The sequence below is a fragment of the Moschus berezovskii genome, chromosome 15 (assembly GCF_049115385.1).
Source record: "Moschus berezovskii isolate FMDL1 chromosome 15, NW_MosBer_1.0, whole genome shotgun sequence".
Classification (NCBI taxonomy): Eukaryota; Metazoa; Chordata; class Mammalia; order Artiodactyla; family Moschidae; genus Moschus; species Moschus berezovskii.
In genome coordinates, this window is record NC_142474.1 from 15,927,229 (window position 1) to 15,950,245 (window position 23,017).

General features: G+C 45.1%; 1 protein-coding gene across 2 annotated transcripts in view; it reads right to left on the reverse strand.

The window, feature by feature from the left end:
• Window positions 1–23,017, reverse strand: part of PPP1R16B (protein phosphatase 1 regulatory subunit 16B) — a 110,091-nt gene that overhangs the window by 70,302 nt on the left and 16,772 nt on the right. For both annotated transcript variants that reach the window (XM_055437311.2, XM_055437305.2), the window contains exon 2: window positions 9,396–9,746. In XM_055437311.2, coding sequence (XP_055293286.1) covers window positions 9,396–9,645 — 250 coding nt within the window. In that variant the 5' untranslated portion in view covers window positions 9,646–9,746. The remainder of the gene's footprint in view (window positions 1–9,395; window positions 9,747–23,017) is intronic.

Here is a 23,017-nt window from a genome sequence, read left to right on the forward strand (position 1 = left end):
TTCCCAGTAACTGAAGAATCTTCTGGTGAGACGGGTGTTAAACATATAAATTTTTTAACTGAAGTAGTTTGGGCTTCCCAGGTGGCACTAGTGGTAAAGAATCCATCTGCCATTGCAGGAGACAGGTTCGATCCTTGGGTCGGGAAGATCCCCTGGAGTAGGAAATGACAATCCGCTCTAGCATTCTGCCTGGAAAATCCCACGGACAGAGGAGGCCCATGGCAGGCTACGGGGCCACAAAATCCCATGGCAGGCTACGGGGCCACAAAGAGTTGGGCATGAAAGAGTGATGAGCACTGAGCACCAATATGCGGTAGCTGATTTACAATATTGCATTAGTTTCCAATGTACAGTATGGTGATTTGGGGTTTTATTGCAGGTTATATTTTGTTATAGGTTAGAAAATAAAAATTTTTTACATTGTATAGTGAAATATGTCAGCACTTAGAAGATATGCATAACTCAGTGAACCAATACTTTCTCTTTAACTCCAGCTTTACTGTGATATAACTGACATATAACATTGTGAAAGCTTAAGTGTACAATGTGCTGATTTGATTCACATATTTATTAGAAAATGATTACCACAGTAAGGTTAGCCTACTTCTCCATCACCTCCCAAAATTGTCCTGTTTACACGTATGTGGTGAGAACATTTAAGATCTGCTCTCCTAGCAAATTCCAAATATATAGCATCATTAACTATAGTCACCTTGCTGTATGTGAGGTCCCCAGAGCTTATGCATCTTATAACTGGAAGTTTATACCCTTTGACTCCCACCCTCACCAGCCCCTAGCAAAAACCATTCTACTCCATTACTGAGTTTGGTTTTTTTAGATTCCACATATAGGTGTATCAAATAGCATCTGTCTTTCTTTGACATTTCACTTAGCATAATGCCCTCAAAGTTCATCCATGTTATTGCAAATAGCAGTATTTCCTTCTTTTTTATGATCAAATTATATACATCACATTTTTTAATCCATTCATTCATGAAGAACATTTAGGCTATAGTGAACAATGCTGCAACAAATACTGCTGTGCAGATATCTCTACCAGGTAGTGATCTCTGTCAAATCACTCAAAAGTGAGGTTGCTGGATCATATGGAAGCTCTATTTTTAATTCTTAAAGGAACCTCCATACTGTTTTCCATAGTGGTTTCGCCAATTTATATTCCCACCAGCAGTGCAGAGAGTTCCCTTGTCTACTCATCCTTACCAACAGATAAATTATAATCTCTCATCTATCTGATGAATAGACAACCTAAAAGCTATGCGGTGCTATCCCACCATGGCTTTGATTTGCATCTCCCTGATGATTTGTACTTTGAGTGTATTTTCATGTACCTGTTGTCTACTTCTATATCTTCTTTGGAAAAATGTCTATTCAGGTCCTCTTCCCATTTTTTAAACTGGATTATTTGGCTTTTTGGCTATTGAGTTGTAAAGTTCTTTATATATTTTAGATATTAACTCCTTATCTGATATATGGTTTGCAAATATATCTCCCATTCTGTAGGTTGTCTCTTCATTTAGTGGTTGTTTCTCTTGCTATACAGAAGCTTTTTAGTTTGATATGGTCCTACTTGTTTACTTTTGCTTCTGTTGCTTGTGTTTTTGATGTCATATCTAAAAAAGTGAGCCAATACTTTCTAATAGATCAATATACTATGTTTTTTTTAAAAAAGTATGCATGGATAAAATAGTCATTCCAAATATAAGACAAACCAATGGATTTTAATGTATCAATAAGAGCATAAGAAAAGCTAAAAATTGATAACAGTTTCAGATTCCACATTGCAATTAGCCATCAAGAAACTACTACCTGTTGTATTTGATTGAAGTTTCAAAGAATACCCACATTTATCTGAAAAGGCAATTAAAATATTTCCTCCCTTTTCCAACTCCATATCTGTGTGAGGTAAGACTTTCTTCATTAACATCCACCAAAATAACATACCACAACAGATTGAATTCAGAAGCAGATGAAAGGATCCAGCTGTCTTCTATTAAGCCAGACCTTTAAAAGATTTGCAAAAGCATAAAACTAGGCTACTCTCCTCACTACTTTTTTTGTTTTGAAAAATATCATTTTTCATAAAAAGATTTATGTTAACGTGTGTGGTGGTTTTTAAACATGTTCACAGATGCTCCTCCCTTCAAGAGGTGGAGTTTAATCCCCTTCGCCTTGAGTGTAGGCTGGACTTGGTGAATCATTTCTAATGAATAGAATGTGACAGAAGGAATGGTATGTGGCTTACAAGGCAGGTCGTAAGAGGCGCTGTGATTCCCTCCTTACTCTAGCTCTTGGATCACAAACTCCGCAGGAAGCCAGCTGCCATGTTGAGAGGATACTCAAGCAGTCCAAGGGAGAGGCTCACATGGCAAGAAACTGAGGCCTCCCACCAAGAGCCTTGTGGGTAAGCCATCATGGAAGTGGATTCTTCAGCCCCAGTTAAACCCTGAAGTGATCGCAAACTTATGAGAGATCCTGAGCTGGTATCACGTAAGCTAAGCTGCTCCTGGATTCTTGACTCACAGAAACTGTGTAAGACAGTAAATATTTATCTTTTTTAATTCTTATACTTTTTTTAATTAATTTATTTATTTGGCTCTTCTGGGTCTTAGTTGTGGCATGAGGGATCTAGTTCCCTGACCAGGCATCACACCCAGGCTGCCTGCATTGGGAGAGCGAAGTCAGCCACTGGACCACCAGGTAAATCCCAATATTTATTGCTTTAAGTTTCTAAATTTTGAGCTTATCTGCAATGCAACAATAAATAACTAGTACAACAGTTAATAAGTTTATGTTTTAGTCAGTGAATACACATTTATTTTAACTCCTCAGTTTTAATTTCCTATATGGAAGACAAAGATCATGGCATCTGGTCCCATCACTTCATGGGAAATAGATGGGGGAAAAGTGGAAACAGTGTCAAACTTTGTTTTTTTGGGCTCCAAAATCACTGCGGATGCTGATTGCAGCCATGAAATTAAAAGACATTTACTCCTTGGAAGGAAAGTTATGACCAACCTAGATAGTATATTAAAAAGCAGAGACATTACTTTGCCAACCAAGGTCCGTCTAGTCAAGGCTATGGTTTTTCCAGTGGTCATGTATGGATGTGAGAGTTGGACTGTGAAGAAAGCTGATCACCGAAGAATTGATGCTTTTGAACTGTGGCGCTGGAAAAGACTCTTGAGAGTCCCTTGGACTGCAAGGAGACCGAACCAGTCCATTCTAAAGGAGATCAATCCTGGGTGTTCATTGGAAGGACTGATGCTAAAGCTGAAACTCCAATACTTTGGCCACCTCATGCGAAGAGCTGACTCATTGGAAAAGACTCTGATGCTGGGAGGGGTTGGGGGCGGGAGGAGAAGGGGACGACAGAGAATGAGATGGCTGGATGGCATCACCAACTCGATGGACATGAGTTTGGGTGAACTCCGGGAGTAGGTGATGGACAGGGAGGCCTGGCGTGCTGTGATTCATGGGGTCACAAAGAGTCAGACACGACTGAGTGACTGAACTGAACTAAATGGTAAATATTGATATAAAACTCATTTAAATAAGATTTCTTAAGAGTTCTCAGTTGTTAATAACATAAACGTGCCTTGAGACCAAAATGTTTGAAGATTATTGCCCTAAACTCTTTGCAAATTGCTTCTTTATTAAACTTTACTCAAAATACTCAATGTGAGAGCATCTTTTGTTTTCCAGTTAGGACTCTGATGGATAGAACAATAATAAAAAAATTTTTTTTGATATTTCAATGACTGTTGCTCTTCAGTGAAAGGATGAGTGATTTTATTTTCTTAATTTTTTTATGTACCTTTAAACTTTTCTACAAACAAGGATGCATTATTTTTGTAATTAAGTGAAAAGAAACTTCCCTTTGCAAAATCATTCAAAAGTGAAAGTTCAAACTGCGTTTTCTTTAGATGAGTCAATGGTTGAAGCTTGGTGTGCGGAGCCCAGATGTCCGCCAACGCACCTGGGTGTTGGGGAGAGGTTTCTGGGAGCAGTGAGGGGGAGGCAAGGGGAAGAGGAGCCAGCACGCCCCACCTCCTCAGGCAGAATAGTCCTTTCATGTGTTTTACATATTGGGGTACTGCACAATAGTTCATTTAAAGAGAAGTCTCCACTCTTTAAAAAAAGAAGCTTGAAAACCTTTACCATGAGAATAATAGCTGATGAGTTAAAATCAGGCTGCAGAAGAATCACTCAACTTTTTCTTCAATGTTTTTTTTTTTCAGGATTTTCGTAAAGAAAGCCCTACACATTCTGAGGGGAGAACAGAAGCCCTGACAATTTCACGAGTGTTTGGTCATTTCAAGAGAGGCTGGATCATGTGGCCATGGAAAGAAGTTACAGGTAGTGATGAAGAGGTCATCCAGGGACCCCCCCAAACAGTAAGGGCCCAAGAGGACAGCAGAAACACGAGGGGCCTTAAGGCCCACAGAGACACAGATCAGAACCACGAGTGAATCATTCTCATATTTTCTAGAAAAAACAAAAGCAAGAGATTCCAGGACCACCCAGTGGTTAAAACCATGGGCTTCAGGGACCACAGATCTGGGTTCAGGTCTCAGATCTAAAACTTCAAACCTATGTGATCTTGGCAAGTGACACAGCCTCTCAGAGCTTCAATGGAAACATACAATGTACAATTTCACCTATAAAATGAGGTCTGAGAATGTAAAACGGTGAAGCCATTTTGCCAAACAGTTTGGCAGTTTCTTAAAAGTTAAGAAACTTAACTTTGGGATAGATTTACCATCTGACCCAGTAATTCCATTCTTAGGTAACTACCCAAGAGAAATAAAAACAAACGTCCCCAAAAGGACTTGCATGCAAATGTTTTTAGCAGCATTATTCATCAAAACCCCAAATGGAAACCATCTAAATGCTCAGCATCTGGTGAATGGATTACCAGTGGCACATCAATACTGCAGAATGGATCTCCCTGGTGGTCCAGTGGTTAAGAACGCACCTGCCAATGCAGGGAACATGGGTTCAATCCCTGGTCTGGGAAGATCCCACATGCCATGGAGCAACTAAGCCCGTGTGCCATGACTTCTGAGTCCAAGCACCTAGAGCCCATGCAGCAGCGCAACAAAGAGCAGCCCCCACTCACCATAACGAGAGAGGGCCCGTGTGCAGCAGTGAAGCCAAAAATAAATAAATAAGTGAAAGTCGCTCAGCTGTGTCCAACTCTCTGCAACTCCATGGACTGCAGCCTGCCAGGCTCCTCTGTCCATGAATTCTCCAGACAAGAATACTGGAGTGAGTAGCCATTCCCTCCTCCAGGGGATCTTCCCAAAACAGGGATCAAACCCAGGTCTCCTGCACTACAGGTCGATCCTTTACCAGTTGAGCTACCAGGGAAGCCCAAGTAAATACAGAAAGAGAAGAATGTGTGAGCGTAGAACAGTGGATAATGCAGGGTAGCAGTTTACATCATATGCACTTCTCATTTAAATTTCAAAAACTGAAGAATAGTTGATTCACACTGTTGTGTTACTTTTATCCAGCAAAGTGATTCAGTTATACATATACATTTTTTCATATTCTTTTCCACTACAGTTTACTATGTTATACAGTAGGACCTTGTTGTTTATCTATTTTATATATAGTATCTTGTAATCCGCTAATTCCAAACTCCTAATTTATCTCTCCCCCTCCTGTTTCCCCCCTGGTAATCATGTTTGTTTTCTATGTCTGTGAATCTGTTTTTGTTCTGTAAATTAGTTCATTTGTGTCATATTTTAGACTCCACATATAAGTGATATAAATTATATATCCACTTCTTACCATACCACTCCCACATATGTCAACCCAATGTAATCCTACAGGGTTAGCAGGCATATTATATCATCCTCATTTTTACAGATGGGGAATTGAGGCACCAAGAAGTTAGTGAACTTTCCCAGGTTGCTTAGCTAGTAGGTAGCAGAGCTGAAAGGAGGAATCCTGGATAAGTAACTTCAAAGACTATGCTTCTCACCTCTCAGTAAATATCAGCTGGGTATGGAGTTACTGCTCTACCAAGTGATGGGGGAAAAGGCCCAGAAAAGGGATCAGAGATGGCTCCCCAAGAAGGTCACACAGGAACCCAAACCTGAAGGGTGTAGGAGTTAGTTAGGGGAAGAATGTTCTAGACAGAAGGAAGCACATATGCCAAGGTGGAAAGGTAAGAGAATGCAGGGCGTGGGGCGGAAGCCAGAAGAGCTGGAGGTGGCTGGAGTGTGAACCGATACCCAGCAGTGGGAAGCTGAGAATAGAGCTCAGGAAGCCAGAGTGTCCCTGGTATCTGGACATTAACCTGCAGGCGATGCAGGGCCAGAGAAAGTCAGTGAGTTCCTCAGCGCTGCCTTACTCCAGGAATGACTCACATCACCCTGGCAGGTGGAGGAGGTTGACTCAGCCCCTGCTGCGAGCTCAGGGGAGCGGGGGAGCTGCCACCCCACACTCCCATCCCACTGGGAGCTAACGCCCCAGCAGCCGCCCCACCGAAAGCCCCACCAGCACACAGAAGCTATCCCAGTCAGCTGGGAGCATCGGGCTCAGTTGTGCTGCCAGAAAGCTGAGCATAGTCTGGTGAGAACGCCTGCTAGCAGCTTCCACACCCCGCTTAAAACCCAGACACCTGTGGTCCCCAGGGGCACCTCTCAATGCATCCCAAAAGTGAGGCCACAGGGCACAGTGCTCTGGCCCTCCACTCTCACTTGGCTCTGCCCTGAGCCAGGGCACCAGCCCGCAATGGGGGCGGAGGGGGTAGGATCTAGCACTCTTCTCATTCAAATTTAATATCCAGATAAACATTTGCATGTGTGCACAAAATATTCACTGCGGCAGAAGTAAAACTACTGAAAAAAACTTGTGTTCCAACAAAAAGAAACTAGCTAAAAATACTGGCGAATCCATACTGCGGAATACTATGAAGCAGTTAAAAAGAATGCAGATATATTATTCCATTGTACTGGCATGAAAACGCCTCCAAGATATATTACTGAGTGAAAAAAAAAAACCTACAGAATAATGTATCTAATATGTACCAGTTACATAAGAAACAAAGCAAACAAAAGTCGGAAACTAGCTCTATAGTTCATCAAGTCTACAAACACATAGGTAAATGAGAAAAATGCCTGGAAGGAAATACATCAATCATGGAAGGAAGGAAAGGAGGGAGGGAGGAAGGAAAGGACTTTTATATCTCTATGTTGTTTGATTTTTATAAGAAGCATGTATTTGCATTCTTAAAAACACTAAAGTCTATTTAACACACACACACACGGTGGGGAAAATGTGTTAAAATGATCACCCTACTGGTGCAGGGTTCAGGGTCCCTTTTCAAAGAGTTGTGACATCTGGGATCTTGTCTAATTCTTGCCACATTGCCTTGAGGGCAAGTATTCAAAACCCCTTTTACAGATTAAGAAACTGAACCCAGGGAGGTGAAACAAGCTCTTCAAGGTCACAAACAGGACCAAAGGACCGAGGGGCCTCTGAACCTTGGATCCAAGCCCAACACTCCTTCTAACCTGTAGGGGTGGGAGTGCACCAGGGCAGGGTGGTGGACGGTGCTTGGACACTCTACAGCAGCCCATTGTCAGCTCAGAGAACCTCTGAAAAGCCTCTTCCGCAAAGGGAAACGGGGCTCGGGGAGAAGGGAATGGAAGATGAGTGGGAAAGGAGGGCTGATGCACCGCCGCCCACGACAAAATCACACATCATGACGTACCGCCCACTGAGTGGGAGGGACCTGCCGAGTCACCCGGTAAATGACACGTAGGAAGGAGCCCCACAGGGCGGCGTCCCCCAAGCCTGAGACTTCAGGCCTCTCTCACGGGGGCTGCTCACCCCGGGTTCTGGCTGCGTTGTTTGCAGCTGAGGGGTTCTGGGGGCGCCTCTCTGCTCAGTCCCAGGGTGCTCTGTAACCAGGCCAGAAAGGGACCTGTGCTTCTCAGAGGGTTCTAGAATCTAAGGGGCAACAAACATAAGCCCTAATACCCACCAGTGTGGTAAGTGCCTCCACCTCTCCGTTCTTTCATCGGCTGCTTTAGCACCAACTGTCTGGAGGATGTGGGAAGGCAGGAGACCAGAAGGACCCAAGAAACACGGCTGGGTCCCTCCAAGGACAGGCAGAAGGGATTCATATTCAGGGAGGCACCAGCGCCTATCAAAGGCAACACAGGATGCGTGGACACATCTCAGCTGCACAGAGAGCAGGCGTGAGCCCTCAGAGCATGCCCAAGGGAGATCCTCCGTTCACTCTTACAACTTACAGCGGCCACAAGGCTGTGAAGCCACAGGGACAAGAGCCTGGATCCTGGGAGTTCTGATCCCAGCTCTCCTCCCTTGCTCAAGTTTCTGAACCTCAATGGTCTCGGTTTTCCCATCTGTAAAATGGGTATTATTATACCTGCCTCTTGGGTATTATGATATCTGGATAATAGGACATATAATAATAATAACATAATTAAATAAAACATAACAAGTACAGGGTATCCATAAAATCTGGAAACAGATTATATGAACGTATGTATGTGTTCATATTTATTTATTCATCTGCTTTACAGACTGGAAATGTCCCAGACAACATTGTGTACATCTGTCTGTTTCTAGACTTTCTGGACGCTCTTTATATAAATATACTTTTATATAATCATAATTTTATATAAATGTATATAATAAAACATAGTAATAATATAAAATAAAACAAACTAATCACTCACACAGTATGAGGGACCATGTCAAGAACTTACAGGTATTCTCTACTTTAATGCTCAGAGCAAGCCCTGGAGGTGGATGCTATTATTAGCCCCATTTTACAGAGGCAGACACTAAGATATAGGGAGCTGAAGAGACTTGCCTACTTGCCAGGGTCACCCAGGGAATAACTGACAAAACCAGTTTGAGACCCAAGTCATCTAACCTCAGAGTCTACTTATGCTGTTTTCCACCTGTCTAACCCATCTACCTCCGCGGTGAAGACCCAATAAAAGGGACCAGTTCCGGGGTACCGAGGAAGGGCTTAGGAAATGCAGGGTCCTCTGAGTACTGAGCTCCTGGGAGAGAGAAACCAGATCCAACTGGTTCACCACTGTATCTGGAATTGTAATATACAAGATGTAGGTTGGCAGTCAATATTAGTGTGAGGGAAGGAAAATAAGGATGTATTAGCCAAAGGCTGGCATTCTTGTCTAAAAAAGAAAAAAGTCTCCGATTCCAGCGCCTTTCCTAGGAACATCTACCTCCTAAGATGCCTGGAGCTGCCGAAAGGTGGGCGAGGAGGCCCAGACCCGCCCCGCTCTCCCCTCCAGGGCACAAAACCAAGAATCCAAAAGGCCCAGGCGGTCACCCACCAACCAGGCCCAGGAGTGGCCTACCTTCTTCAGCGTCGTTCCTAAGTGAGGCCTCCAGGAGGGCCACGCTGGCCTCGAAGGACACCTTCTTTCGCCGGCCGCCCGTGCTGCGCTTCCGCTCGTGCTTGCGCTTGCGATGCTGCAGGTCCTGCTCGTACTGCGCCCACTTCTTCAGCTGCTGGGCCCGGCGCTTCTGGGCGGCGCGCAGCCGCTCCAACGTGGGCACCTTCTCCAGCAGCTGCAGTTCGGTCAGCAGGTCCACGTGGCTGGCCATGGCCTCCGCGCCTCCCTGCGCCCTGGCTGGGGGCTAGCGCGGCGCACCGGGGGCCGCGGCAGCATGCGGGCTCCTGCGGGGCTGGGGCGGCATGCTGGGGCCTGTGGCGGGGAGCGGGAGAGACACAGATCGACATGCGTCACACTCAAAACTCCGATCTGATGACGTCACCCAGTCCCACCTTCCAAACGCTTTCCCCCCCTATTTTATTGTCTTCCTTCCTTATTTTTTAATTGAGATATAATTGACCTATAACATTGTGTAAGTTTCAACTGTACAACCGTGTTGATTTGACATACTTATATATTGCAATATGATTACAACTGTTAGTTAACACTTCCATCACAGTCATACAATAATCCTTACTTTTGATGGTCATATTATAATTTCATGTAAGGTTGTTCTGTTGTTATAACACATACGGGAGTTTATTGTTATAACATGGAAGGGGTTTATTGTTATTTTTAAAGGAGCGAGTACTGTATTTTAAATGTCTCTGTATTAATTTATAACTTGGTAAATATTGACAGATATAACCTACAGAAACATAAGCTCTTTGGGAACCTTATTCCAAAGAGTCCAGTGGTTAAGAATCCACCTTCCAGTGCAGGGGATGCAGGTTTGATCCCTGGTTGGGGGACTAAGATCCCGCATGCCACAGGCCAACTAAGCCCCCATGAGGCAACTGAAGAGAAGCTCGAGTGTGGCAATGAAGATCACCCATGCTGTGACTGAGACCTGATGCTCCCCAGTAGTGCTGGGCCAAAGCAGGAGACCTAAGAGATGCAGGTTCAATCCCTGGGTCGGGAAGATCCCCTGGAGGAGGGCACGGCAACCCACTCCAGTATTCTTGCCTGGAGAATCCCGTGGACAGAAGAGCCTGGCGGGCTACAGCTCATCAGGCCACAAAGAGTTGGATATGACTGAACAGCAACAACAACCCCCCCCTTTACGGATGTGCCCCACTTTGCTTATTCATTCACTCACTGAAGAACGTCTACGTTGTCTCCGGCCTGGGGCTAATACATTCACGCACAGGTTTTTGTGGGAACATGAATTTTCATTCCTCTGGAGTAAATGCCCAAGAGTACAACTGCTGGGTTGTACAGTAATTACATGTTTAGTTCTATAAGAAGCTGTCAAACTGTTTTCCAGAGTAGCTGTACCATGTTTCATTCCCTCCAGTCATCTATGAGTGATCCAGTTTCTCTGCCAGAACTTGGCATGCTCAGTGTTTTAGCCACTTAGATAGATACTCCTTTTTAAAAGTAAGGAGCTCAGAGGAGTTCAACTCACAACCACGCTGTATCATCACGACGGCAGGACCTCACTAGGAGCTAAGGGACCACCTATTTATTTTTTCCCACTTCCTCCAGGAATCAAACAGTGAAACCTGCCCTGTGATGAGTCCTGGTTCAGAGATGGATCAAGAATCAGCTCTGTCTTCTAGGAAACACCACGTCTATTGATCTGTCATGGTGTCATCTACCTGTAAATTAACCTGATCCTTCTGATGACCTAATGAGACCAGGTACTATTCTGATCCCCATTTCAGATAAGGAAATTGAGGCACAGAGAGACTAATTAACCTGCCAAATACCACACAGCTAGAAAATGGATGAGCTATTCTGGCTGGGGTTATCAGGAAAGGCTCTCCAAAGTAGGAGACAATTGATTTGCATCTCCAAGGATGAGTAGGAGTTCACTCGCTCAGGAGGGCAGACACGAGCTGAGAAGGAGCTTCCCAATGTTCAAAGGCATGGAGAGGGGCTGAACACCATGAAGGGAATTCTAGGAGCCAACACACACAAACCTGGCTTGAGGGACTTCCCTGGTGGTCCAGTGGTTAACAATCCACCTTGCAATGCAGGGGATGTGGGTTCAATCCCTGGTCTAGGAACTAAGACCCTACATTCTGTGGAGCGACTAAGCCTGTTTGCTCCAACTACTGAAACCTGAGCACTCTGGATCCCATGTGCCACAACTAGAGAACGCATGCACAGCAGCAAAAGATCCCCCATGACACGACGAAGATCCGGTGTGCCACAACTAGGATACAACGCAGCCAAACAAATAAATATTAAAAAATAAAATAAAAACATGGCCAGAAATGGATGGGGCCCAGCCCAAGGGAACAGAAGTCTTGGAGGAAGCAGTGAGTAACTTGTGGTTCAAGGCCAGACAGCCAGAAAGTCCCTCATGGTCCACATCGTGTTTGTTTATTCGCTTGGTTGGTTTGGGGTCCACACTGTATTTTACGGTATTGTCATTCACTGCTAATATTTAAAACTTGGAGATCTGATATCCAAAATCAGATTTTCAGCCTTTCTTAGAACATCTCAGCAGCTGGCCACACCAAGCTCACATGGCAACAATCAGCTGGTACTGAGTAGGACTGACCAATTTAGATGGGGCACATCTCATTTTCCATGGTGCCCACCACCTCCCATTACTCCCATCTGACCTCCATCACTAACTGGCATCACTTGCTAGCTCCTATAGGGCTTACCTGGTGGCCCGGTGGTAAAGAATCTGCCCACTAATGCAGGAGACACAAGAGACACAGTTTCGATCCCTAGGTCAGGAAGATCTCCTGGAATAGGAAATTGCAACCCATTCCAATATTCTTGACTGGGAAATCCCATGGACAGCAGACTACAGTCCATGGGGTCACAAGAGTTAGATATGACTTAGTGACTAAACCACCACCACCACCATTAGCTCCTATGATTTCAGTTTGCAAGCCCTGCCTTAGGCGAAATATCCACAGGTCCAATATGCACAAGAAAGAGAAGGCAGTCTGTGAGTCTCCTCAATAAAGACCAGAATCAACGTATAGGGGAGTAGTGGTGTGCACCAAAAAACAGGCACCTGGCCTCCAGAGCTGTCCAACAAGCAACTGAACAAGGGCTTGTGGTCCAGTGGCTGTCTCTGGAGGTGGCAAATTCTCCATCACTCACTGGAGAATAAAATTTCCACTGATGTCAGATCAGCCTAAGTGTTCTGTACATCTTCTGTCAGCCATTAAGAGTCTGTACACAGATGGTTACCCATTTCTTCATTATTGAATATTCACTGATCACCTACTAATTGGGAAGTGTCAAAACATGCAATAAACTGTGGAAAATTCTGAAAGAGAGGGGAATACAGATCACCTGACCTGCCTCTTGAGAAACCTGTATGCAGGTCAGGAAGCAACAGTTAGAACTGGACATGAAACAACAGACTGGTTCCAAATAGAAAAAGGAGTACGTCAAGGCTGTATTATTGTCACCCTGCTTATTTAACTTATATGCAGAGTACATCATGAGAAACGCTGGGCTGGAGAAAGCACAAGCTGGAATCAAGACTGCTGGGAGAAATATCAATAACCTCAGATATGCAGATGACACCACCCTTATGGCAGAAAGTGAAGAGGAACTCAAAAGCCTCTTGATGAAAGTGAAAGAGGAGAGTGAAAAAGTTGGCTTGACGCTCAACATTCAGAAAACTAAGATCATGGCATCCGGTCCCATCACTTCATGGCAAATAGATAGGGAAACAGTGGAAACCGTGGCTGACTTTATTTTTCTGGGCTCCAAAATCACTGCAGATGCTGACTGCAGCCATGAAATTAAAAGACGCTTACTCCTTGGAAGGAAAGTTGTGACCAACCCATTAAAAAGCAGAGACATTACTTTGTCAACCAAGGTCCGTCTAGTCAAGGCTATGGTTTTTCCAGTGGTATTGTATGGATGTGAGAGTTGGACTATAAAGAAAGCTGAGCAGAGAAGAATTGATGCTTTTGAACTGTGTTGTTGGAGAAGACTTTTGAGAGTCCCCTGGACTGCAAGGAGATCCAACCAGTCCGTCCTAAAGGAGATCAGTCCTGGGTGTTCATTGGAAGAACTGATGTTGAAGTTGAAACTCCAATACTTTGGCCACTTGATGCAAAGAGCTAACTCATTTGAAAAGACCCTGATACTGGGAAAGATTTAGGGTAAGAGGAGACAGGGACGACAGAGGATGAGATGATCGGATGTCATCACCGACTCAGTGGACATGGGTCTGGGTGGATTCCAGGAGTTGGTGATGGACAGGGAGGCCCGGCATGCTGCGGTTCATGGGGTCGCAGAGAGTCGGACACGACTGAGCAACTGAACTGAACTGAATCCTTTTCTAAGAACCTCCCCAGCCATTGTCCCAGCCAGGGGTTTCCCAAAGTGTAGAAAGAGAACCCATTCCAAGTGAATTTACAAACGTTCAGGACAAGACTTAATAAAACATGGATTCAAAGACAGCAAGTTACCTCCTTTTCACTTAGAAAAAAATCTATCATTTTTTTTTTCAGAAGAAAGTTATCAGTTGGGTGCTAATAAATCTTTAACATTTTTATAACTATGTCAATTTCCCTTATAAACAAAGAGAAAGTCAGTCTCGGCTTACAGCCTTGGGCAAGCGAGAGTATTTACAACAGAATGTAATAACAGTGACTTTTTCCCCTGTTGATCTGGTTTCACAGTTACTGTTTATTTATGGTGGTGATATAAAATTTCCTTTTTAAATAAATCTTCTTTATTTCCCTTGGAAATCCTGCAAGGGAGTAGCAAAGAAAAATTAAAGAACGATGACATTTAATGCTGGCAAAAATTGTGATTGACGTTTGGGAATCCCTCACCTGGCCACTGATCCTCAATAACAACAATCTGACAAAAGAAGCCCTCTTAAAGAGCTCATTATTTCAGCTGACAAATATTCACTGAACATCTGTCACATGCCAGACAGCTAGGGATACAGCAAGGTAAAGACAGGGACGGTCCCTGCCCATTGGATGAATGACAAAACAGAGGTACAAGGGACTAGACAACACATTCATAGGATACAAAGACTGAACAGTAACTTGAATCCCAGTATAGTGCTCCCTCCTTGAGCCCCAGGGTGGTGCGCCCCATGCAGACAGGAGACACTGCTGTGGCTTCCCTGGCTTGGACAGTCTGCTTGAGTAAAGGAATTAAGGGCAGTTGCCCAGCCCCCTGGAGAAAGCTGAGGACAGTGTCTCCCAAGGGCCAAGAAAGGGGGCCAGAGCACATTTCTCTGACTTTGCTGTCAGCCCCCAACTGGCTCTCCCCTCTGGGTTCCCTGGAGCTGGGGCTCCAGGACAGCTCCCTCTTGACTGCTGGTTTTCAGGTGACCTAGTTTCCCCCAATAGACCCACACACCTCCTCCCACCCCCGTCCAAGAAAACCCTGCTTGGTCTAATTAAAGAATTGCCATCAGTGCTGCTAACACAGCAGCCAGGCAGCCCCCAAGGCAGGGCACTGGCCTGGGTGCTGGGGCAGCCCGCAGAAGTACTGTCTCCTATGAGCTGTGGACTGGCCCTCTTGTGAGACCCAGAGTATCTGCCCCTATTTCCAGAGATAGCCCTGGTTGGTGATGGGGACACAGCCCAAACTACCAGGATGCGGGAGAAGTAATGGCCTCAACTCTTTCTCTAAAAGTAGGGGAGTTTTTAACTTTTGGCTGCAATTTCCAGCATGCAGGATTTTAGTTCTCCCACCAGGGATCGAACCTGGGTCCCCAGCAGTGGAAGCATGGAGCCCTAACCACTGGACCGCCAGGGAATTCCAGCAATCCTCAACTCTTAAAGGGGATCCTCAAAAAGGAGCTCATTTGAAGGAAAACCAGCTCCATGGAGACATATTGACCCCAGAGTGTTGCAGGAGCACCCAGATGGACCATCTTGCAGAGAACTGGGCACATGGGGAGGCAAGGCAACCAAATGTCTGCACTGGAGAGGCGGGTAGGGGAAGGGATCCGCAGAGGCCAGGTCGGGTGAGTTATACAGGGAGTGTGTGCGCTTTGAGAAGAGAAATCAGAAGCAAGGGGGAAATAGGGTAGGGTACTTAATTATTCCAACCAACAGCTGTGAGAGGTCTGGGTGGATGAGCCAAAACAGCCCTGGTGTGGGCAGCCCCAGGTCTGAGGGCAAGGCCGTTCACTCTCAGTGAGGCCAGAACAGACAACTAGAATGAGCCTGGATTCAGCCTCCGGTTGCTGCCTGACAAAGCTGAACTTGATACCTGTTGGTAAACAGCAATGTAGAGAAGCAAGGGCTGCGCTCCAGAGAGCTGAGCCTTGAGGGCAAATGCGAGGAAGCCTGTGGGGGGATTGGGGGCCAGGTGGTGGTGCACGACAGAACCCTCCCCTCCTCCGAAGTGAAAAGAAGGCTATTACAGGAATAAGAAGAGGAAGAAAGGCATGAGCCCATCGAAAGGCTCGGTTTGTAGTAGTCTCTGTGGTTCCCGCAGTACCACTCCGTGCTGGGCCCTGATTGGCCACAGTCACGGTTTAAGCCCAGCCAGAGTGATTGGCCAGCGGTAGGCACATGACCTAAGCTGGACCAATCATAACCTCCCTATTCTCACTGCCCATGAACCGGAGGCGTGAACCCCCGTTGCGGCTGTAAGTCATCTTGTCCCCAGACGTGCAGGAAGCCAGCCTTTGGATAAAGCAATACTTAGGAGTCAGAGGAGAGAAAGACCTCTGGACTTTAATCCCTGTTATTATTTAAGCCAGTTGAATTGAATTTTGATACTTGTAGCCAAAAGTACCCTAACAGATAGTAATGCTACTTTTAGGTATACACGAATGGGGAGCCCCAGGAGGCGATGTTGCCTGAAGCAGGACGAGTGGTCTCTTGCTGGGCTGTATCACCAGACACCTCCACTTCCCCTAAAAAGGCCGTTTATGGTCTTCTGACCCAAGTTGAGGACTGTCCTTGAAGAAGGGCTGGAGAAGGTCAACACCAGGTTCCCACCCCCTGAGGTGGGACCCAGGCCTTGCGACGCCTCCAGCCGAGGGTAGCGGCTGCTTGACACAAATTTGGACTCGAGCCTAGAGCCTTGAGAAAAACAACACAAAGGTGAATTCAAATTGAAGAGCCTTTAAAACATGAGTCAGACGGTGTCTCAAAGTTCACGCTATTAGAAGAAAACGTTAAGATTTTTTTTTTCTTGTTCTTCAGCTATTCTTCTCCACACAATATTGGCAGCACCCTGGAGGAAGGCCGTGAGTGCTTGCGCCTCGTGCTTCCTGTAGCAGTGAGCACGAGGGAAAAAGGAAAACAAAACACTGCACCGGCTGTCCCTCCTCCAAGCTCACTTGGGACCCACTTTCGCTCCTAAAGGATACACACCCCCGCCCTCCCACAACACACTGCTTTGAATAATAGCATAATTTCCTCTTTCCTGCCCACCCCACCCCCACCCCCACCTCCCCACCCCCTCAGTATAAAGATACTTTACGCATGAGCAAAGAGACTTCTGGGCCCCTTGGTGCTCCAAATAGCTAAATTAGAAATTGTTAGCCTTGTCCTCCCCACCAACCCCAGTCTCATGGAATTTTGTTGACTCTGTTCTACTCCTGCTGTCATGAACCTTCTAGATTGCGGGCACAGTCTCCTAGACAGACATTCCAATTTAAAAGTCTGTTGTAGGACTCGCGTCTCCAAGGGTCTGTTCCTTAACTCTGCCTCTCCCAGCTGTGCTCCTTTCAGACCTGAGTGGTGGTACTGGGCTTGGCCATCATTTGTCACTGTACTCTGAAGCCTATTTACTACAACCCGATTTGGCAAGACCTTGGAGGAAGAGTGACTGGATGGCATCACCAACTCAATGGACATGAGTTTGAGTAAACTCCAGGAGTTGGTGATGGACAGGGAGGCCTGGCGTGCTGCAGTCCATGGGGTAGCAAAGAGTCAGACATGACTGAGCGACTGAACTGAACTGGAGGAGAAGGGTGGAGGAGAGGGCAAGATGGCAGGACTCAAAAACCACAAGTTCAACAAGAATAGATTGCTGAATCAACTAAAGCACCCTGAGCTTTCAGGAAGAGAATCATGTCCAGCATTGAGATAATAGCCCAGAAGACCTCTATCTGAACTGGCTGGACCACACTGGGAATATAGAACCAGGCCTTAATAAAAGCCATGAATGAAAGGATTAGCATTGTTCTCTAGAGGGCAGAGTTGTGATCATAGGCAAAGTGAAGAAGGATCGCCCTGGAACTTGCATAAAAGTCTAGTGGTTAAGACTCCATGCTTCTACTGCAGGAGGTACAGGTCCAGTCCCTGGTTGGGGAACTAGAGATCCCATATGGGGAGTGACACAGAAAAAAAAAAAAAAGAAGAAGAAGTAGGATCATCCTGGAATAAGGAAATACTGTCTCAACACCAGCAATTCAACAAAGTCCAGCCATGGTGTGATGCTGGGGTCCCTGCCACTGAGAACTCCAGTGGCCACTCATGAGGCTTCTGAGAGCAAGTCCATATTGGGTTGGAGGAGGGGCTGGTCCAGTGAACCCCACTCCCAGCCTGACAGAGAGGTCATCTCTATTAGGAGGAAGACTCTATCATGTATATTTGCTGCCCAGCATTTGGTACCCACGAGCCTAGCCTGGAAGAACCACTCCAAATAGATATTGATCAGTGATATTTTAGATTCTTTCTACCTATGAAGGTGAGACAGCTGTCTCAGACTCAGCTCCAAGAAAACGTCAAAGGAAGCCACAGCTCAAATGGGAGAAGGAAAACCTGTGAACACACCCATCTTCCATGCCGAGCTTCTCCCCATGAATCTTAACCCACAGAGAGGCCCACATACGTATGGGTAAGAATGCCAGTGTGGGGGAGGCTGCAGGGGACAGAACAAAGGTGCCAAAGATGGGGCACATGCAAAGCTGACATGATGTCTACGAACACATTAGTCAGTCACAGTCACGGTGCTAAACCAGCCAGTCTTCTAAAGAAGCTTATGTAATAGCTAAGCACGGGGAAATGGGAGTCAAATTACACATACTGCTCCTCCAGGCTTGGGGGAGTGTGGTCCACCCCCTCCCTTGCAGAGAGATAAAAACTCCCTTTGCAGCTAAAAGGATCATTTTCCAAAGGAGGCCACCTGTGGCCACAGAATGCCCTCCTGGGTTACACGTTTATTGAACAGGGGAGGGCTGTTCACCCTGATTAAGCCTTGAGGGGCCTCTGCCACCTCTGCCTCCCTCTCTCAGCATGACATCTTTGGCCAAGCTTTCCTCTGTTGTGCCAACTCTTAGGTTAGTAGTGGCTTCTTGGAGCACTTTGAGGGCAGAGGGTATGAGGCCACGTGTGATGACAGGAGGAATGAATGTGGTGATCGATTAGTAATGTCTGCCACAGATAAAGGCGTGGCTGCATGGGTACTAAGCAGGCAGCTCTGTTTTACATTACACTTGCCTACTTGGATTTCAACACTTGCCTTCACCCCATTGTTCAAAATCCTCTAGTCTTAAACACAAACATCTAGAGAGTTATCAGATTAAGCAGAAGGGCTCCTCAATATCACTACATCATTCAACCGAGAACAAAAAATCACGATGGCCTCAAAGGTAAGTAAGAGTCAAGAATAGCTTAGGTTCTAATAAGAATTTCTCCAATACCTTGTGCTAGGGGGTAAAATGAAGACCTGTCCTCTATGACTCCATCCCTTAAATTGAACAGATCCTACTTCTAGGAAGCAGTACGCTGAGCCAACTCAAGCTAAGGATGGTAGCCCCTTTGGAACTGCTACCTCCCTCAATCCTATCCCAAAGATGAGCATCCCATCCTGTAACTGGATGGGGTCCACTCTTGAAGAGGGAGGGGCAGGGAGCACCATCAGCCAGGGATAACTCTCTCCTCCATCTTAAGCATCTTGGGTTTTACACCATTACCACCATAAAGAAGGAAGAAAGTTGAGATCTGCTTCCTAACAAGGTCCCTTATTCCTCTTCAGAAACCTCAAAGATATCCTGAGCAAGCTGTCGCCTTCCCTTTAGTCAATTAGAAAACAGCTGGGATGGGAATTTTTTTTAATTTTTCATATTGTTTACTAATGGAGGTTTGGAAAATAATTCCAAGGAAACAAGGACAATAAAAAACAGAGAGTTGGATTCAAAGGAGAAAGTCCTACCCTGGAGGAAGAAACAATGAGAAGGAAAAGGACTAGACCCATGCACAACTGCACAGTAAGTGGGGGAACTGGGATCCAAACCCAGGCCTGTCTGATTCTACTGTCTACGTACATAAAAGAACAAGGAAGGACTTCCCCTGTGGCCCAGTGGTTAAGAATATGCCTTCCAGCACAGGGGATGTGGGTTTGATCCCTGGTCAGGGAACTAAAATCCCACATGCCACAGGGCAACTAAGCCTGCAGGCCACAGCCAGTGAAGCCCACGCGCTCTAGAGCCCTTGAGCCACAACTGGAGAAAGTCTATGTGCCACAACAAAGACCCAGCACAGCCAAAAAGAATCACAACTGCTTTTAAACAACTTCCTCGTGAAATGTAAGAAGATTCCAGGAAATCCAGGGTGTTGATGATTAAGGAGCTAAGAGGACATTTCAACGAATAAACCAGATAGATCAGTTGGTAGTAAAACAAATACTTGCTGAAATCAGTATAGAGGAAAAAAACATATGCTTAATGTAACTAAACATAAGCATCACAGAATGTATAAAATATGTAGATGAAATGAACCCAGAGATAAAGAATGCAGGGTTATAATGGCAGCTTCTGTGCACAACATATTTTCCCATGGGTCCAATTCGTTATATGTAACATCTCTTGGAATCACTGCACCAACTCTGTAATGTAGGTCTTGTTCCCATTTCAAAAAACTGAGACTCAAGGAACCTGTAAGGAGCACTATTTCAGTTGTTTATGGCTGGTATCTCTTCTGATTGATCAATCATATGCTATGATGGTTAAGTATTTTTTTTTTATCATCTCTCCTGCTTGAAAATAAAAGAGAAAATGTCAGACAGGAAAGATGGCCCACAAAAGCACGACTAAGAGCAAGAAAAGGAGTCCTTGCAGGAAAATAAATGAAATCTACGCAGAGTGAGGATAACTGATTACAGTCATAACTTCCCTTACTGTTGGAGCTGTCATCACCTTTGGAGGCTTAGGCAGGAAATATATGTATCTCATCCTGAATTTCATAAAATCTGCCTTCCAAACCCTGTGAGCTCAGCCCCCTATGACTAGTGTTCCCTTTCTTGGTGAGTACTTTCTCATCTTCACTTCACCCAATAGCTCCCAAACCAGATTCGTAACAGCAACTGTCCTCTCTCCTCTGCTCTCTGGGAGATGAAACTGTCAGTAGAATAAATCAGGAAGTTTCCAGACACTCTGCATTTTGGTAAATGAAGTTTCTGTCCAGTATACAGGCTTTGAAGTTTCTCCATATGGGATCTGTGACCTTCCAGGTCACCATGCAGAGAGAAGCAATGTAGTCGACTGCCTTTACATTACTTTCACTCCTCCCCTCTTTGATCTCCAGCCAAAGTCCCTTCACTTTGATTCCCTCCTCTTGGCTCCTCTTGGGTGTGCAGAACTCCAAACATATCTCTGCTCCCCCCTCTGACCAGCTTTATTTCCCTTTAAAATTCTCCATAAGCCATAGATTCAATCCCATGAAAGTGATATTACTCCCACAATTGACTGTATCTCCTCGTGTTGAAATCTCAGGTTCACTTTGTTAGCAACTGTGGTCTACTCTACACTCACAGCCCTAATATTATTTCAACCCTCTCATCATGTTCTCCAGCAAATTACCAAACTCTCTCTATTTTATGCTTAACTGTCATCAACAAGTAGCCAATCTCAAGATTTTCTTCTAGTAATTTTCTCCTCTAATTCAATTCCACTTTTAATTTGAAGCTGCTTTCATTTAGCCAGTCAACAAACATTTATTGCCATCAACTATGTGCTAGTTAGAAAAGCTGCTGCTGCTGCTGCTGCTAAGTCACTTCAGGCGTGTCCGACTCTGTGTGACCCCATAGATGGAAGCCCACCAGGCTCCCCCATCCCTGGGATTCTCCAGGCAAGAACACTGGAGTGGGTTGCCAGTTCCTTCTCCAATGTGTGAGAGTGAAAAATGAAAGTGAAGTCGCTCAGTCGTGTCCGACCCTTAGCGACCCCACGGACTGCAGCCTACCAGGCTGCTCCATCCATGGGATTTTCTAGGCAAGAGTACTGGAGTGGCTTGCCATTGCCTTCTCCGAGTTAGAAAAGCAAGGGGTCCTAATGGTCCCTTAGTAAATAAAATTATTGCTCAGAAAAGTTCTGCTCTAGTAACAGCAGAGTAACTCTCATAGGACACATCCCCTCACATTTAACTATTGTGAACTCTACGCACTACACACACACTACCTATTGGAAGGCACTACATAGTCCATGGGGTTGCAAAGAAGTCAAATACGACTTAGCAACTGAACAACTGCAAGATTTATTCAGCCACAAGCAGATAGAAACTGAAGGGCAGTCAACACTTGATAGAAATTTGCACTAGGCAAATTCTGTGTTTTTGTAGCTTTTTACACGAGGGCAGACCCCACTCAGCGTTGTACATGGTGGCTACAACGTGGATGAAAACCTTTGCTCTTATCGTTTGAGGAATTAAAGGGCAGAGTTCAGGTGACTACAGTTGGAAAGTGAGGAGAAAGCATCCCAGAAAAGAGTCACAGATGGTAGCCCCAAATGCTGAGTATAAATTCTGTCCAAATCTCTCTGAATGATGCATGTGCAGGGCAGGTTCCAAGCCGCCCAACTAGGGCTCTAAGAACTGAAGAAAGATTTCAGCTGCTGCCTACCCAGGGGAAATTGAATTTAAAATTTGTTTGGTCAAGTCAACTGACTGATTTTTTAAAAAGTCATCACAGGACTTCCTTGATGGTCCCATGGGTAAGATTCTTCGCTCCCATAGCAGGGGGCTCAGGTTCCATCCCTGGTCAGGGAACTAGATCCCACATGCATGCCACAACAAAGATCCTGAAAACTGCAACTAAGACCCAGTTCAGCCAAAACAATAAAATAAATGAATAGTCATTACTGTTCTGAGAAATACAATGGAACCTAAGTTCTCTTAAGTCTGACTCATAATATTCAAGATGTAACCTAAAATTACTAGAAAAAAATTTTTTTCAGAAAACAGGAAATGGACTTCCCTGGTGGTCCAGGGTTAAGGCTCTGTGCTTCCACTGTAGGGAGTGCAGGTTTGATCCCTGGTCAGGGAACTAAGATCCCACATGCCTTTGTGCAGTCAGATTAAAAAAAAAGCAAACAGGAAAATATGACTCAAACTCAAGAGGAAAGGCAATCAATAGAGATCTACCTCAAGATGATCCTTTATTTCCTTTAAGGGTATAAAGGAAAATATGCTAGTAATAAATGAGCAAATATGAAATAGCAACTGCAAAACAGCACAAAGAAGAGATGCAAAGCTATTAATCAGATCAGCTAAATCCACACCAACACCTTCCTCTGCACCCATGTGGGCCAGTTACATAGTTCTAATATCAACTTCAATGACTTTTTTTTT